Below are 18,772 nucleotides of genomic sequence, written 5' to 3' on the forward strand. Positions count from 1 at the left end.
CAGGGGGAGGGGTCTATTTACAGTGGGAAGGGTCTCAGGTTGAAGAGGTGTTCTTACCCTGGAAGGAGACGTAGGCGATTTTGGACAGCTGACTGACCTTTGGTCCTCCTGGAATCAGAATCTTTTGGGGCGCTTTAACCACAAAACAAGATTTGTAACCGCCAATCAGACCTCAGCACTGCTACTGAAGTATCGGACGTACTGTGACTACTTCTACTGCCGCTGTTGCTAATGCTAATGCTAGCCAGTAGGTGGAAGTTCCACGACTGTTTATACATATTGTACCTTTTTTCTCATAGCCTTTGTCATCTTTCTCCTTTCCTTCTTTTGTTTCTTTTCCTTCTTTTGTTTCCTTTGGTGTTTCATCTTTGGCCTCAGTGACTGGATGGTTTAACAGAGAAGGAAATGTTTTAAATGTGTATGGAAATATGAATCACAGAGTTTGTTTGACTGCAGTTTGATCAACATGTGAAGCTGCTGCAGCTGCTTTGAAAGAAACTCAACATTTACAGAGTCAGTTCTCAGCAGGTTTATGCAGGTAAAAGTTACATCTGGACTTTCTTAGCATTGTGTCTCTCTCCTCATTTATACTTCCAGTTTATTGTTGCCAGTTCTCCATGTGTGTGCAGCTACTTTTTATCCTGACAGGACAGGTGCAGTTAGCAGGGAGTGATGGACCTGATTTCCTTCATGAAAATAAATTCACAGTCACTTGAAACCTGCTTAATGTCAGTAATCTATCACATTCAACTTAATTTACTGATGTAGAAATCATGTTATTGTTTTGTGGCTATACAGCATCCACAGCTATTTGTGGAAAAGTAAATTACAAAGGATCTCTGAATGTGCGCCCAGTGTTTTAGATATATTGTACACATTGTACACATATGTTGTACCTTTCTCCTCTTTTTGCTCTTCTGTCTTCTCTTGTTTAGAGTCTTTCTTTGCAACTGATTCTGAGCCTCCTGCTGGTCCCCTAGCAGCTGAATCCTCTCCAGAAGACTTTACTTCCATCTGAGATGCAGAGGAATCTACTCCTGGATCATCTACTGCTTCAGGAGTTGACTCAATTCCACCTTTTACTGCTTCCTCTGTATCCAGCCCGGCTGAGACAGAATCCAGTCCAGAGTCGACTGAATTTGATCCAGAAATATCAACAGATTCACGGGAATTATCTGGAAAGTTCCCAGGATCACCAACAGGCACTGGTCCATAATCTGGTCCAGAATCTGGTCCACGGTCAGCTGAAGATGGGTCACCCAGAGAAGGGAAGCTAAAGTCCACTGGGGCCAAATCATCAGCAGGGTCAGACGGATCTGAGGTGGCGGAGCGTGTGTCTAGTGCAGCATTGCTTCCTCCTTCAAAAAAAAAAAAAAAAAAAAATAAAAAAAAAAAAAAAAAGGGGGAGGAAAAAAAAAAAAAAATATGGGGGGGTTCTTGCCCGAAGAAGAAATTTTTTATATAACTGGGGGCCCCAGAAGCGGCTCCCGCTCAAAAACACAAAAAAAAAAAAAAAGAGGAAAAAAAAGGTGAGAAAAAAGACCCCCCCAAAAAAAAAAAAAAAAAAAAAAAAAAAAAAAAAAAAAAAAAAAAAAAAAAAAAAAAAAAAAAAAAAAAAGAAAGAGAGAAAAAAGAAAAAAAAAAAAAAAAAAAAAAAATAAAAATGGGGGGGGGGGAGAGGTACTTCCAGAAGAGATATATCAGAGGGAGGTACATTACGAGAAGGTAGATCAGGGAGAGGTACTTCCAGAAGAGATATATCAGAGGGAGGTACATTAGGAGAAGGTAGATCAGGGAGAGGTACTTCCAGAAGAGATATATCAGAGGGAGGTACATTAGAAGGACCTTCATCAGGTGAAGGTACATCAGGAGGTTTATCTGGAAAAGCTTCATCTGGAGGAGGGAGATCAGGAGAAAGTACATCAGGGGGAGGAACATCTGGAGGAGATATATCAGAGGGAGTAACATCTGGAGGAGATATATCAGATGGAGAAACATCTGGAGGAGATATATCAGAGGAAGTAACATCTGGAGGAGATATATCAGAGGGAGTAACATCTGGAGGAGATATATCAGATGGGGAAACATTAGGATAAGGTACATTAGGAGAAAGTACATCCAGAGAAGATATATCAGATGGAGGAACATTAGGATAAGGTACATCAGGAGAAAGTACATCCAAAGGAGGTTCATTAGAAAGACCTTTATCAGGTGGAGGTTCATCCAGAGGGGGAATATCTGGAAAGGCTCCATCTGGAGGAGGTAGATCAGGAGGTGGTGCACTGATCGGAGTCTCTGGAAGAACATCAGGAGAAGTTGTGTCAGCTCCTGCTGTGGGTAGAGCATCTCCAGCCTGGTTGGTTGGGTCTGTATCTCCAGATAATGCCCTGTCACTGGCCAGGGTTATTTCTGGGAGGACTGTTGTTGTTGGAGCCCCGGTTGATGTTGTTGGCCCATCAGAAGGTAAGATAGTACCAGTCCAAGAGAGGGTGGAGTCTGTGTTGTCTGGTGAGGTGGTGGAGTCAGGGGGCGGAGTCACTGGGTCAGAAATAGACACTTCAGAGTCAGTGCTGCAGTCTGGGACAGTGGGGCTGTTGGCACTGGTGTAACTGGAGGTGGTAACAGTGGTACTGGGAGTGGTGGTGTCTGGGATTGTGGAAACTGGTTTGTACAGAGTGTCTCCTGTCTCTGGAGCTGGACTTCTGGATGGAAATGTATCCGCTTTTGGTTCTGCTGAACTGCTAAATTCTGGAAACAGATCAGAGTCTGAAGTACTAAAAACTGTGTCAACTTTTGTAGTCGTAGAGTCTACTCCAGCTTCGGGAAAGTCCCCAGCATCGTTTGTACCAACAAAGTCAGTTGTAGAGCTAGTTTCAGTCATAATGGTACTAAAAGTAAGAACACTGTCTTTGTCGAATACAGTGCTAGTTTCACTGCTAGAACTTGTTTCAGCAGTAATACTCAATGTGTCAGTGGTAGAAGGAGTACTGGCTGTATTTGTGACAGCAGATGGACTCACTGTGCTTGTAGAAGCTGATTCAGAAGTCAACATGTACGTGAAAGTAGTTATAAAACTGTCTGTAGTCATAGTAAAGTCGGTAGTGGAAGTGCCGAAAGTGTCAATAGGGGTGGTATATTCAGTTATAGTAGTGTCTGCTGCATCAGAATTCAACGTGTACAGAAAAGTAGTTGTAGAAATGTCTGTAGTCGTAGTAAAGTCAGCAGTGGAAGTGCCTAAAGGTTCAGTAGGGGTGGTATATTCAGTTATAGTAGCGTCAGCTTCATCAGAAGTCAACATGTACAGAAAAGTAGTCATAGAAATGTCAGAAAAGTCAATGCCAAAAGTGTTAGCTGGAGTAATACTGTCAGTAGGGGTGGTATATTCAGTTATAGGAGTGTCAGAAGTTATAATAATGTCAGTAGTGGTCGTATATTCAGTTATAGGAGCAGCAGTAGTACTTTCAGTAGTAGTAGTAGTAGTAGTAGTTGTAGTGTCAGTCACTCGATCTGATGAGGCAGGGGGTCTATCAGATGTTGCTGAGTCAGAGTCACCAGCCGCTGTCAGGGAAGAAGAGTCTCTTTAGTGAATCTCAGCTTTCCGTTCCTGAAAGACACTGACTCAAGTCTCTGCAGAACATAAACACTGCAAGCGTTTCAGTTCACCGAAATGTTACTTGCTAATTATCTTTTAAACTGATAAACATCAGATTTGTTCAATTCATGGCTCAATTCAAACAGAATTTAAACATTATGTGTCTTTCTCCATTAACTACCGGACACATTTTCACTGAAATAAAGTCCTAGGGTGGAAACAAGAAGGGGAGGGACTTTATGAGTCTATGACTCTATGAGTCTTTGTGTCCATATTTGACCAGTTGTTTGGATTTAGCCACTCTTACATCTCCTTTGTCAGATTGTTTACTATCTACTCTTTATTTATCTACATCACTATTGGATCTTTGTGGATAAAATTAATCTGTTTACCCTGTTGGACAGTTTGAAGCTTTGAGGCATCTTAGAAACCGCTGATTGTCATGGTAACGAGTGTGCGTGTGTGTGTGTGTGTGTGTGAAGTGATTTACAGATTAAACACACACCATCTGTCAGTGTGTCAACTCGCTCTAACGACGGATTAACGAATGCCCAGAATTCACCCTGATATTAAACTGAGCCACTCATGTGATCGACCGATCAGTCTTTGCAGAAATGTTATTCTATTTAAATTCCACCTGATGAAAATATATATTTATATATTATTTATATTTATTATAATATATTATGTTATTGTTACTGTCTGTTAATCTTGTCTTGTACAGCTAAAAACACATTTCCAAAATTTACAATGAAGTTCCTAACTAACTAACTTACTAACTAACTAACTAAACCTGTTGTGATTCTTCACTTCACTAATACTATGTCCCACAATGCAAAATTGTGAGTGGAGACAGAGGTGATGATGAAGGGGATGCAATGAAACGCAACCAACACGTGAACAGGTGAACAGTACTTACTGTCTGCTGTTTCTGCTGCCTCACCTGAAGAAGACAAAAGAAGATAACATGTTACTGTTTTCTTCTGATGATCCACAGACTGAGTTCAGGTACAGAACTTCCTGAACATCAACAGTGTTGGTGTTCAGGTAGTTTGTTCGTCAGTTCTTAAGTTTGTCCATTTGTTAAATAGTTAGTAAGTTTGCTTGTTGGTTTGTTTGTTAGATGACGAAAACAAACCAACAAACAAATTAACGACTAAACTACTAGGACAACAACGACAATGTACGAAGGAATGAAGGAGCAAAGGAACAAAGGAGAGCAAGCAAAATTACTGAGTGGGTTGCTTGGCGTCACTTTTTGACGCTCTGGGTCAGACCCTTTGGCGTCACTTTCAACATGCAGAGTAAAACCACTTAGTTGGGGTTAGGGAAAGATGATGTGTGGGCTTACAAAACGTACGTTTCAGTGACACACAGGACATGAACGGGACATGAGCCTTGGTCTCCTGGGTTGTACAGACACTAAAGGGTGATTTGTGTGTCAGTATCTGACACTGAGAGCCGCTGACCAAGAGTCAGTATGTGACAAGTTGGGGTGAGAATGGGTTGGTGTTCAGGTATGTACAGGTGTTGGTGTGTGTGTTTAGGTATGTACAAGTGTTGGTGTGGGTGTTCAGGTGTTTAGTGTGTGTGTTTAGTGTTTGTGTTTAGGTACGTACAGGTGTTGGTGTGTGTGTTCAGGTGTTTAGTGTGTGTGTTTAGGTACATACAGGTGTTGGTGTGTGTGTTCAGGTGTTTAGTGTGTGTGTTCAGGTATGTACAGGTGTTGGTGTGTTTTTAGTGTGTGTGTTTAGGTAGGTACAGGTGTTGGTGTGTGTGTTTAGTGTTTGTGTTTAGGTACGTACAGAGACCTGTACTATGAAGCAAGACATGCTCTGGATCTCTTTCAGTTATCCGGCTTCACCTAACCTAACAACCGCGGTCCCGCATAAGCTGTATCATGACGCTGGTTATCATCTAGTTCAGTCAACTCAGGGTTTCCCAATCCAGTGGCGTGCGGATTCACATAAAAGAGGCAAGGTTTACACAGCACGACCAATCGCAAACATCTACCAGAGCCGCATATTTTAAACAAGAAGAGCAAATTATAATTCTACATAAATATGAAGAACACAAACACGTTTTACAGGCAAAATGCAGGAAGGAAAGCTGGCAAAAAAAGCTGACGCTGTTTTACGTAAATCACAACGCTTATCCTATCAATATCACTTCCAGTGGTGTAGTCTATGTGATAGTAAGGTCCAGGATTTCTATATAGGCTAACCACTTAAAAATGCCCAATGACACGTAACAACATAGGCTACTTTCCATTATATTTTTGTAACATTTTGAATTGTCATCCGTGCTTTTTTCTTAACATCTATAGGCTGAATAGCCTATATGTAATTCATTCCTCTTAAGATCTATATCTTTCATAAAGATACCCATCAGTGAATGTTAACGGGGTTGTCGGTCTCTAAATGTTTTAACTTTTATGAGCGCACCTCTCTCTCTCTCTCTCTCTCTCTTTCTCTCTCTCTGCATTGAGCTCCACCTGATCTTCTAAGAACGTTGACGCCGTTATCAACGGAGTATTGATTGGTCAGTAGGCGGTGCTTTAACACCAGTTGATATCTAATCTCCAAATTAACCTGCTCCCGACCAGGTTAGGCATTCAGCATGAGTTACCACGGCGATTGAACCCGATAACAAGTGATCCACCTTCGTGATACAGAAAATCCTGGGTTGAAGCTGAAGTTAGCTCGCTAACGCCAAATCCTGCTTCGTAGTACAGGCCTCAGGTGTTGGTGTGTGTGTTTAGGTACGTACAAGCGTTGGTGTGTTTTTAGTGTGTGTGTTCAGGTACGTACAGGTGTTGGTGTGTGTGTTTAGGTATGTACAGGTGTTGGTGTGTGTGTTCAGGTGTTTAGTGTGTGTGTTTAGGTACGTACAGGTGTTGGCGGAGCCTCTGGGCAGCGGCAGGTATGATCCCGGTCTCCAGCTGCGGGATTTGAACCCTTGTCTGCAGCGCTGACAGTCCTGTCCACTTGTGTTGTGGTCGCATTCACACTGCAGCGTCGCATCCCGTAACACACACTGAGATGCATGCTGGTTACACTTACACCTGCAGGAAACACACACACACACACACACACACAAAATGTGATCCCAAATTTGGGGGAAATTATTAACAATTTTCGGCAACCAAGAGTGTGATATATAAACACTGCAGTAGTCTATATCGACAGCAATTCATTTACGGGATTGTTTAGGTACCACAGGGAATTCCTCTAGATGTCCCTCATTTATGAGATGTCCGTCCCCTTCCTCTTTTTTTGTGTTGGCGTTCTAACCTCCGGTGGATTTGTGAGGACTATGGTTAACTGCTCCTCAGATCTCTGCAGGGTAAATCCAGACAGCTAGCTAGACTATCTGTCCAATCGGAGTTTTCTGTTGCACGACTAAAACTACTTTTGAACGTACACATGTTCCACCAAAACAGGTTCCTTCCTGAGACTATTTAGCAGAGGCACCGTGGCTCCGTCCGGAGCTTAGCACCACCCAAGATGATTGTGATTGGTTTAAAGAAATGCCAATAAACAACCACATTTTTCTCCCATTCAGGATTGCTGTGTTCCTCCACAGTGCTGTGGAGGAAGGTCTGGGCATAAGAGACTAACCCTGCAGTAATGTCTGTTGATGCTGACCGCGTGCACGCCTGCGCAGTTTTACCTTGTTGACGTCCACACGTGTATCGGGTGCGAGCTAGCATCTACAGAACCATGTAAACCGCAGACTGTATCCCCCGGATCTTGTACTTTTGGAGCCAAAGTCTGTGCAGTAGTAATCTGGCGGTGAAACCGCGGTATCCAAGTCCCGCACATACACCAGCCCCACCAATCAGGAGTCAGTCCCAGCTGTCAATTATGAGGTTTCAGCCGATTTTTATAGCTTCAAATAACTAATAAAAACCAAAGTGATCAGATAAATGGACAAACATCAGCGTGATGTGAAGTTTATCTGGATACCTGGCAGGAACATCGATGTTTGAAACAGCGTAGAAGTATTTCAGCAGGTTGTCTCTCTGGACGTATGTCCCTCCCAGCGCTGGGCGGAGGAGTCTCAGGCGGAGGTTGGTGAAGGTAAAGAAGTCTCTCAGACCCTTCATGGTCTCCATCCGGGTGTACAGCGCGTGCATGTTGATCAGCTTTGGACCTGCAAACACCCCGAACCGAGCGCGCACCTCGAACACCACGATCTTCTCCTCCTGTTGGTCCAACACTCACACTCAGCTATCTTTCTTTTCAGCTATTCAGGAACAGTACACCTTTCCTATTTATCAAACATTGTTTTTACTTCTTCATCAATCTATTGAAAGTTTCTCAGATAATTTAAAAAAAGAAGTATATATGGATGGATCATTAGTTTTATCCTGTTCCCAGTACGACCAGTTACCCACCTTGGCTCCGACCCAGCGCGAGTACTGCTCAGTGCAGATGACCCGGGTTAAGTTGCTCGGTGCTAAATCAGAGACCTGTTTAGGAGACATACCGAACGCCTCCAGACAATCATCAGCGTAGTACTGATACGGCTGCCATGTTACACCTGAAACACAAAAACACTGATCAATAACAGTTTTTATTCCTTAATTATCTTCCATCAGTACTACACGATACCCAAAATGCTTTAGATGCTACCTAGTCTGGATCAATAGAAGAACATTTTCAGGAAAAAGATGTCAGCCTTTGTCCCTCTCCGTCCTCTCTCTCTCTGTGTGTTTCCGTTCTCTAACTCCGTTCTCTTCGGAAAACAACAGCAAACATCGAGCTAGCGAGCTACACGCTGAAAATGTCAAGTTATGAAGAAGATGTGGACGGTGCAACAAGGCAGACCTGCTCGGTTCTTTCAGGGAATGATTGTAAAGATTTATATATAATATGTTAGATAATTTCCTCTCCAACTGGGAGGTTATATAAAGAATATGTTAGATCATTTCCTCTCTAACTGGGAGGTTTTATAAAGAATATGTTAGATCATTTCCTCTCTAACTGAGAGGTTTTATAAAGAATATGTTAGATAATTTCCTCTCTAACTGAGAGGTTTTATAAAGAATATGTTTAGATCATTTCCTCTCTAACTGGGAGGTTTTATAAAGAATATGTTTAGATCATTTCCTCTTTAACTGGGAGGTTTTATAAAGAATATGTTTAGATCATTTCCTCTTTAACTGGGAGGTTTTATAAAGAATATGTTTAGATCATTTCCTCTTTAACTGGGAGGTTTTATAAAGAATATGTTTAGATCATTTCCTCTCTAACTGGGAGGTTTTATAAAGAATATGTTAGATCATTTCCTCTCTAACTGGGAGGTTTTATAAAGAATATGTTAGATCATTTCCTCTCTAACTGGGAGGTTTTATAAAGAATATGTTAGATAATTTCCTCTCTAACTGGGAGGTTTTGGGACTGATTGGTGGGATTGCTGTAGATGAAGTCCACACGGAGATACACAGGTAAGAGCCAATGAGGTGTAACCATGTATCAGCTGATTTAAATAGCTCACGTTACTGTATTGTGTCACCAGTTAACTTCATTTAAAATTGTATGTGGTGTTTCCTTTTTTTCACCTTTGTCCATAGATTTCTCCAGCACCATGCTGGTTGGCCGGCCATACTCGAAGGTGACGACGATGTCATCGACCACCTCCAGACTCTTGTTCCAGGACAGCGTGATGTTGGCCAATAGGGGCTCAGGATACCTGGACCATGTGACCGTCTGCCAGTAGGTGATGAGCCCCCCCCTCTCCCTGTCTCCCATCAGCTGAGGAGGGTGAGACAGGTCAGGGCTGGATGCGTCACACTCATCGCTGCACAGGTACGGGTTCTCCTGCACAACACACCAACACAACGCAGAGTTCAGAAAGATTTAAAGGTACTGTGGGAAAGATTTAGGACGTTATTTCATTTTTTAGTTAGTTTGTAGAAACATTTCAGGTTTATTGATGTATGAGGAATCCAGCCTCATGCTTTTGGACACTGTCCTCCCCGAAAAAAAGCCCCCATAAGTCATTTGTTTAAGCATCAATTACGACCTATATTTAAGTTTATAGTTGCCATAGTAATTATGACGGGAGCAAAGCAGGTAAGGTGATATATAAGAGAGTCAAATTTAAAACCATGACTGTTACCTTCTCTGGTTTAGATATGAGGACATATTTCCTGCCACCACTAGGGGGCGCTGACTTATGAAACACTCCTGTGGGTCGTATTAGAGGGGGGACAAACCACCCATATCCCATAAAGGTTGAAACTGCAGCTAGTAATTGTTTTTGGTTCACTTCCTGTATTTGGGTTGGGTTGTGCTCACCTAAAGTAGACTGACATCTAGAGACGAGAGACCCTCGTTTTCAGGCGGACCACCTAAAGTAGACTATCCTCTAGAGAACAGAGACCCTAGGTTTCAGGCAGACCACCTAAAGTAGACTGACCTCTAGAGAACAGAGACTCTCGTTTTCAGGCGGACCAGAGTTTAATGAACTTCCACACTGCCCCAAACAAACCGGACTATCTGACCAAACACTCCAGGGTTGAGTTAAAAAGGAGCAAATTGCTCATGCTAAAAGTAATATTACACTGTCTGAACTATAAAACCCATAAACAATGCAATGATTGGTCCATGTCCCCTGTTAAATATTTGACTTTAATGTGAGCAGAAACAACACCGGTACAAAGTGCAGCCTCGAACACAACTGCAGAAGGTTTACTGTGTGACTGTGTGTGTGTCCCAGTAACAAACAGTCCCCTCCAGAAGTACTGGAACGGCAAGGCAAATTCCTTTGCTTTTGTTGTTCACTGAATACATTTGGGTTTAAGATCAAAAGATGAGTATGAGTAAGAGTTCAGAATGTTTCCTGGTATTTACATTTAGATAGATAGATAAATAGATTTTTTTTATTGATACCAAAAAAAAAGGGAAATAATGGTGTTATTTCCCATTTTTTGGGGGATAGCCCTATGCCCTGGATTTCTTTCAGTTACCCGGCTTCACCTAACCTAACAACCGCGGTCCCGCAAGCTGTGTCATGACAGTTGTTAACAACTAGTTCAGTCAACCCAGGGTTTCCCAATCCAGCGGCGCGTGTACACATGAAAGAGGCGATGTTTGCACAACATGAACAATAGCCACATATTTTACATAGAAGAGCAAACTATAATTCTACATAAATATGAAGAACACAGACACGGTCGACGGACAACAAAACGCAATACAGTCGCTGCTTCCTAAAACAGGAGGACATCTGGCAAAAAAAAAAAATAGCCGACACTGTAGATGCGCACAACGCTTATCAATATCACTTCCCCATCAGTCAGGCACAAGATCTGACCATAATTACACTTGTACTTTCCATAAGCTGTCATTGCTTTAGCCTTTTATTTCAGTTGCAACCCTGGCAGAGGTAGAGATCGTGAGAGCAAATAAAAAATATAAAAAACATAATTCAAACCGCTGTGCGCATTACACTTGGCAAATATAACCATCAGGGACTGTTAACGGGGCTGTCGGTCTCTAAATGTTTTTTGTATGAGCGCACCCCTCTCTTTCTCTCTCTCTCCCCCTCTCTCTCTCTCTCTCTCTCTCTCTCTCCGTGCACCGAGCTCCGCCTGATCTTCTAAGAACGGTGACGCCATTATCAATGGAGTATTGATTGGTCAGTAGGCGGTGCTTTAACACTGGTTGATCTCTGATCTCCAACTTAACCTGCTCCCGACCAGGTTAGGCGTCCAGCATGAGTTACCACGGCGATTGACCCCGATAACAAGTGATCCACCTTTGTGATTGAAAGCATCTTGTGTACAATTTTTGGCTACTCTACCCACCTCTGGTAATTTACTTTAAGATTATTTGTTCCAATATTTTTGCTCACCTAAAAATGCTGTGGTCCAATACAAACGGTGGTAGGTCCTGAGTTGTTTAACACATCTAGTAAATACCAGGAAATAAAAGCTTACCTTCTGTCCTTTGACAGCACGGTGGCTCAGTGGTTAGCACTTTAGCCTCACGGCAAGAAGGTTGTGGGTTCAAACCCAGGTCGTCTGAGCTCTTTCTGTGTGGAGTTTGCATGTTCTCCCCGTGTCTGTGTGGGATTCCCCCAGGTTCTCTCGTTTCTTCCCACCATAAAGACATGCATGCTAGGCAACTAGGACTGCAGTTCAAAATTAGTGAACTGGCTAAATCTGGTGAACATTTACAGAAATGTTCATTAAATGGGTGATAGAATGATTACGTAGGGTATTTCACACTGTTCCTTATGGTCTCCTAATGGGATATGTAACATTGGTTGGGCTGAAAATGGCCTGGTTGATATTTTATTGGCCCTGAAAACATCCCTGTGTTTTGGCCCTATTTGTAACAAGAGCTTTTCTTCCAAATATGGTATGGTCATGAATATTTAGATGAGCTGCGCGCTGATTGGTTGAGCGAATTGCCATACGCACACATTAGAGACGTGCGCTGATTGGTTGAGCAAATCCCCAATACACACACATTAGAGATGTGACAGAATCTCATATTCCAGACACTGCAATGTTTCATTACCAAATTCACTTCTGAGACTTTTTTATGCGAGAAATCAACTATATAAATCTCAAATATGGGCCGTTTTACGAAAATTGATGGCTAATTGTAAATTTGGTAAGACGTGTCGGACTTTAGGAGCTCCACACAGTCTGACGAGAAAGGAAATATCGCAGCTAGCTAGCTACACTTTTGGCATAACTAAAGTATATTTACAGTTTGAATTTCGTCACGCCACTTAAAAAACATCATTCCCCAATGTCTTATAAAGCTAACCGTTGTGTCCGATTTGATTTTAAGGCATTTTTATGAACGCAAGGCGTCTTTGTAGGACGAGCAGCTGCTAGCTATATGTCCCATTCAATACAATGGGGAAATATCGCACCTAGCTAGCTACACTTTCGGCATAACTGTAGCTATATTTACAGTTTGAATTTCGTCACGGCATGAATATTACAGGTTCCCAAAGGTCTTACAAAGCTTAGCTAACACTTGTCCGATTTCGGATTTCAATGGAATGATTTTTGTGAATGTCAGAGTTAGGAGGAGGCTAGCTAGCTGTCATTGATGGACTCTAGCTCACCTCGGCTCTATCAATGAGACTTGCGGACAAGAGGCGTTTATTTCCCCGATCATTTGTTTAAATAACGCAACACACATATCCATTAGAAGATTAACTGGAACCTGCGGGCTGCGGTAAGAGATTGCGGGCGTAACAAGCTCGCTGACCGCGGTCTCAGTCACTCACCGGTCGACCATTTAGCAGGAAGAGGGGAGGGAGAACAGCGAACTGCAGGCCCTGGAGCTCTGTCAGGGCAGCAGCATGTGGTAGTCCAGTCACCCAGAAAAGGATGAGTTTGCGCGACACACAGTCGGACAAAATTTGCAATTAGCCATCCATTTTCGTAAAACGGCCCATATTTGAGCTTTACATGGTTGATTTCTCGCATAAAAAAGTTTCAGAAGTGAATTTTGTAATGGAATAGCAGAGATCTGCGTGACCTAGATTCAGAAGACTACCTGATCTCAGGTCAGTTGTGTAGCCTATGTAAATGTTGGGGCGTGACTGTTCTCTTAGGCCCCGTCCACACATACCAAAACGATCTTTTTTTTACCCGTCTTCCCTGGATTCGTTTCAAGAATAGTTGCGTCCAAACGAATCCACTTGTAAATGACTCAATACGCTACTTCATATGCCAGGCCTATAGGCGGCGCTGTTTCTGCTACAGAAATTTATCAAAAAAAACGGAGAAGAAGAGCATAGTCACTTCCTCTTCCGATCATAACATGACTAGCTAGATTATCATTTTCTCTTAATACATCCGTGGACTATAATAACTTTCACCACTGCTCATTTTATAAAGGCTGCCGCAAGAAAACGTGTCTTTGTTTACGTTGGATAATGTGCTGTTGGATTGCTTTTTATTTTGCATGATTGCAGCGCGCTAGCAGCGAGCTAACGTTAGCGCGCTAACGTTCGCTAGCTCTAACATCGGCAGTTAAACAAACATCAATGATCCATGAATGATGTCTTTTTAATAATCTATACGTTTTTCTTGCAGTAGCCTTTCTACAATAAACCGTGGTAAAAGTTACTATAATCCGTTCAGGGAGTTGATAAGCAGACAGATTAGCTAGCTAGTTGATGATAAATTATCTACTTCCACTTTATAAACAGATAGCCATAGCAGCTAATGTTAACGTTACTTCGCTGCTGGAGCGGTCAGCTACTTTAGCGATGTTTAACGTTGGCTACATAACGTTAGCAATATATCTTGTGTAGAATCCAGAGGGAAGGGTCAGGGAGCAGAGTATTTAGATGAAGTGAGCTGGTTTGACCATGGAGATGGGACATGCTCGCTTCACCGCAGTTGTGTGCGTCAGCGGCCGTGGGAGAGGGTGTAAAAGAGGGGTGTGGCGATGACATCATCGATACGGATCCGTAATTACCATCCATACGAAGCCAAACGAGAGCCGTTTTCGAATTTTTTCACCCTGAGACCTGGTTTCAAAAAAGTGCGTTTTCAGGCAGTGCGTTTGCAGGATTCGTCTGGACGGTCGGCCCAAACGATGTAAAACATGTGCGTTTGCACAAAAAAACGTTTCCGTGTGGACGGCCCCTAAATACACCCATGGGTGTGACAAAGTTACAGGTCTTGGGAGGTTGCCGTCAACTTTCAGCTTTGTTGAGATTCGCCCGTTTTCAGCAGCAGTTTCAAAATATGAGATTTTCATAGTAAAGGGGTGTCAATGGGATTTTGAGCTTCTATGTATGTCCTATTTACCCACCGAACTGTCGTTATTCAACTATGACAGGGTAAAATCGGTTTTGCATTCTGTCACCCCTTTAATGTGCATTGTCAAAATAAAAAAAATAATAAACTCTTGTCTCATACTCATACTTTTGATCTTAAACCCAAATGTCTTCAGTGAACAACAAAAACAAAGGAATTTGCCTTGCCGTTCCAGTACTTTTGGAGGGGACTGTACATGTGCAGTGTGTGATGGATTACCACTGATGTTAATCCCATCAGTGTGTCAGAGGTTAAACTGTTTACTGCAGCTGCCAACTGTCACACTGCAGAAACAGGACAACAGGATTTAACTATCTGACTCCAGTTACATCTGTTCAGTTCATTTAACTATAAATTAGCTAACACTAAACTCTGTTGAATGCGAGTTAAGCAATTTCCTTTTAATGCCACTAAGTCTTTTTGACGCGACATTAACTTGCGTGCGTCCTGTGATTTGGGCCTTGGGCTGCTCCGTAGTTTGTGAAATCAGGAAGCCAAGCAGCAGTAACGTTGTGGATGTCAAGCAGAAACAAAGCTCCTTAAGTAGAAATGGAGAAAGAAAAGAGTCTTTTGAATGGCAAGTTGAGTTTCAAAGCCCTTCCAGATGGTTCTCTTCACCAGACTAAAGTTATCTGCATGTACTGTTGATGTGAACTGAGTTACCACCTGATTATGTCAAGTCTCAGACTCCACTGGAGTTTTAATCACTGGAAACATATCCCTTTATATACTGGAAACACCAGAAAGATTTCCCTTTATATACTGTATAAAGGGATATGTTTCTAGTGTATGAAGGGATAACCCTTTATACACTAGAAACATATCCATTTAAAGGACATTTGCAACAGATACAAAATAACCCTTCGTTACAACTGTTATATGTTCATTACAACATTTATCAATAATTCAGACATGACTCGAGCTTCCCAAAGGAACAATTAGACAGACAGCAGGATGCTGGGTAAGGGTGGTGTCCAACCTGAGGGTCCCGACCCCCCAAAGAAACAATTAAACAGACAGCAGGACGCTGGGTAAGGGTGGTGTCCAACCTGAGGGTCCCGACCCCCCAAAGGAACAATTAGACAGACAGCAGGACGCTGGGTGAGGGTGGTGTCCAACCTGAGGGGTCAGGTCACAGAGGAATCTGAGGGGTCTGGAGATGATTGACAGCAGAAACTTTCATTTTTGTACGTAAAATATTGATTACTTTATCAGACTGGATATTTTTGAACATCACGTTTGCTGATATTCTTTCTGACACCGGCTTGAGCAGAAAGAAGTGCATTATGGGTTGATTGTAGCCATGATGTTGCTAGGCTAATGACACTCTGTTTGCCTTTTGAAATGTATTGAACATTTCTGGTACAGGATATAAAATCCTAATTTTTCAGACTCAAATGCTAAATACAACAAAAAGATTGTAATGAACACATTTGAAATCACGCTAATTTCATGTATAACAATTACTTACATTTCATAAATAATTTATAAACCAGCTTTATAATTGTACATGACATCTTGTACAACTAAATGTATCCAACCTACTCTTGAAAGAGTTAACTGAACCTCACAACTTCTGCTTTTACAGCACTGAAGCAGTGAGGACATTTTCCTCTTTTTAGACAAGCATCTTCTGTATAGCTTTAAAGAATTTCTCCTTAAATCATTACTATTGTTCCAAAAAAGAAAGATGGCTCAACAGTTGCATCTTACGTTACATGTATTCACACTTAACCATCGCAGAAACGCCGTATGAATCGTATTGCCGCAGCTAAGTTAACTATGTCAGACCAAACCCTAGAACTACATGCTTCCGATGTGTGTTCAGGCTAGATGACTAAATGACTACAGACCTGTCGCCCTGACCTCTGTGGTTATGAACTTGTTCTGGCTCACAAACCCACTCCTGGACCCTCTGCAGTCCACCTATAGAGCCAACAGGTCTGTAGACGAGCCAAGCAACATGGATCTTCATTTCATCCTCCGGCACATGCACTCTTCAGTCACCAGTCCGTTAAGCTCCTGAAGTTTGTGGACGACACCACTCTGATTTGACTCATCTCTGGTGGGGATGAGTCCGCCTACAGGTGAGAGATTGACCACCTGGGTCCGCCTACAGGTGAGAGATTGACCACCTCGGTCCGCCTACAGGTGAGAGATTGACCACCTGGGTCCGCCTACAGGGGTCTGATGGGGTCAATCAGGACCAAAACCTCAAGCCGTAAAAACAGTGTCTTCCCCTCTGCAGTCAGGCTCACAAACAAGACCCCGGACCCCCACTGACCATCAACCCTAACCAAACCAAACAACGTTCACAATGTTAATCACGTGTTTATAAAGCTATCGTTACCTTCTCTGGTTTAGATATGAGGACGGATTTCCTGCCACCACTAGGGGTGCTAACTTATGAAATGCTCCTGTGGGTCATATTAGGGGGACAAACCACCCATATCCTAGGTGTGTTAAGGTGTGTTCAGGTGTGTTCAGATATGTTAAGGTGTGTTCAGGTGTTCAGGTGTGTTCAGGTATGTTCAGGTGTGTTCAGGTATCTTCAGGTATGTTCAGGTGTGTTCAGGTATGTATAGGTGTGTTCAGTTGTGTTCAGGTGTGTTCAGGTGTGTCCTGGTATGTTCTGGTGTGTTCAGGTGTGTTCAGGTATGTTTAGGTGTGTTCAGGTGTGTTCATGGATGTTCAGGTATGTTCAGGTGTGTTCAGGTATGTTTAGGTGTGTTCAGGTGTGTTCAGGTGTGTTCAGGTATGTTCAGGTGTGTTCAGGTATGTTTAGGTATGTTCAGGTGTGTTCAGGTGTGTTTAGGTGTGTTCAGGTGTCTTCAGGTATGTTTAGGTGTGTTCAGGTGTGTGAGTCTCACCAGTGTGCAGAACCTCTCCGGTGGGTTTCCGCAGGTAATCCCTGGCGGGTCGACTCTGATCTGCATGACTTCCTTCATGTTGGCGGGGGGGGGCTGGCAGGGGAAGAACTCCCAGCCCGGCCCGGCCTCCGAGCCGCGCAGAGACCGACACTCGTCGAACGGACCGGCGCTCTGACAGCAAGCCAGCGCCGGCAACAGCAGCAGCAGGAGGGGGGGCATGGTGATGTCAGACAGGAAGTTCCTCTGCACCTCACATCCCACAGGTTCAGCTCAGACAGGTGGTTGTCATGGTGATAATGTAAACACCTGAAGAGGCTCCGTCCCTCGACCGATCTGCAACAGACACACAGGTTTTATAATCTGTCTGTCTGTCTGTCTGCCTGTCTGCCTGTCTGTCTGTCTGTCTGTCTGTCTGCCTGTCTGCCTGCCTGTCTGCCTGCCTGTCTGCCTATCTGTCTCTCTGACTTTCTATCTGTCTGTCTGCCTGTCTGCCTGTCTGCCTGCCTGTCTGTCTGCCTGTCTGTCTGTCTGTCTGTCTGTCTGCCTGTCTGTCTGCCTGCCTGCCTGTCTGCCTGTCTGCCTGCCTGTCTACCGGTCTGTCTGTCTGTCTGTCTGTCTGTCTGTCTGCTCATTGAAAGTAAGTTCCTTTCCAACATTTATTGTAAACTTTAATTATATTTTTCAGTGTATTTGAGAAGCTGTTTCCTGTTATTTTAACATAATGTTACGGTGGCCCTTAGAGCTCAATGCACTGTAACTGGAAAACACATTCAAAAAGAGAAAATATTAATAAATCAACAATTAAACAAGACATGCCCAGCTTGGAGAAGCCACGCTGCAGAGCCAGTGTGTTTGAGTGTGAAGAGACAGAAGATTAAACTGAGACTCAGAGACTTCTTTATTAAAATCGTTCTACTCTCTTCAAACACAAACACATATTGGATTATTTATTGGCCCTTTATTCTGAAGGCAGACACTACTTCCAACGTTTTAAGAGCTGTAATAACTGATAATAATGAAACACACAGAAGTAGAAGAAACTCTGCTGACAAACAAGTCACGTTGGTACATTTCTCCAATCATTCTTAACATTTGCAAACCAAGAATTTTTTTTTTTTTTCAAGAAGGATTTCTCAAAACAATTGTTCCAAACAGCAGCAAACACTGGATGAGCTGATGAAGCCTGTCACTAAACCTGTAGTCCTCAGAAGTCAACCTTTAGGTCCATGAACATGTCCCAGTCCTCGTGTCCTTGCTCACTAAGAACAGGCTTAGTTTGGTCTAAAAGCTTAGTTGTGTTCTTTATATATTCAAATTGTCCTCTTTAGATATTTTCTGATATACACTACAGCTACATTTTGTGATGATGATTGAAAATGCACAAGGCTGAACTTTCTCTGTATGAAATTCATACATTTCAACAGAATAAAGTCACACAGTCCTATATGTGAGATTAGGATTGCAACAGATTGGACAGGATTCAGCTCCAAGCCGTTTCACACA

General features: G+C 42.7%; 1 protein-coding gene across 5 annotated transcripts in view; it reads right to left on the bottom strand.

The window, feature by feature from the left end:
- LOC120560874 (netrin-G2-like) overlaps positions 1 to 18,772 on the bottom strand; it is a 35,694-nt gene that overhangs the window by 16,271 nt on the left and 651 nt on the right. For 2 of the 5 annotated variants that reach the window (XM_039803754.1, XM_039803755.1), the window contains 10 exons: positions 17,270 to 17,602; positions 9,159 to 9,417; positions 7,992 to 8,137; positions 7,561 to 7,799; positions 6,484 to 6,656; positions 4,512 to 4,535; positions 2,203 to 3,558; positions 897 to 1,283; positions 286 to 381; positions 58 to 132 (listed from right to left, as the gene is read on the bottom strand). In XM_039803754.1, coding sequence (XP_039659688.1) covers positions 58 to 132; positions 286 to 381; positions 897 to 1,283; positions 2,203 to 3,558; positions 4,512 to 4,535; positions 6,484 to 6,656; positions 7,561 to 7,799; positions 7,992 to 8,137; positions 9,159 to 9,417; positions 17,270 to 17,488 — 2,974 coding nt within the window. In that variant the 5' untranslated portion in view covers positions 17,489 to 17,602. The remainder of the gene's footprint in view (positions 1 to 57; positions 133 to 285; positions 382 to 896; positions 1,284 to 2,202; positions 3,559 to 4,511; positions 4,536 to 6,483; positions 6,657 to 7,560; positions 7,800 to 7,991; positions 8,138 to 9,158; positions 9,418 to 17,269; positions 17,603 to 18,772) is intronic. The other 3 variants (XM_039803759.1, XM_039803757.1, XM_039803756.1) reach the window with 3 other exon arrangements.

This window comes from Perca fluviatilis, chromosome 6 (genome assembly GCF_010015445.1).
Source record: "Perca fluviatilis chromosome 6, GENO_Pfluv_1.0, whole genome shotgun sequence".
Lineage (NCBI taxonomy): Eukaryota > Metazoa > Chordata > Actinopteri > Perciformes > Percidae > Perca > Perca fluviatilis.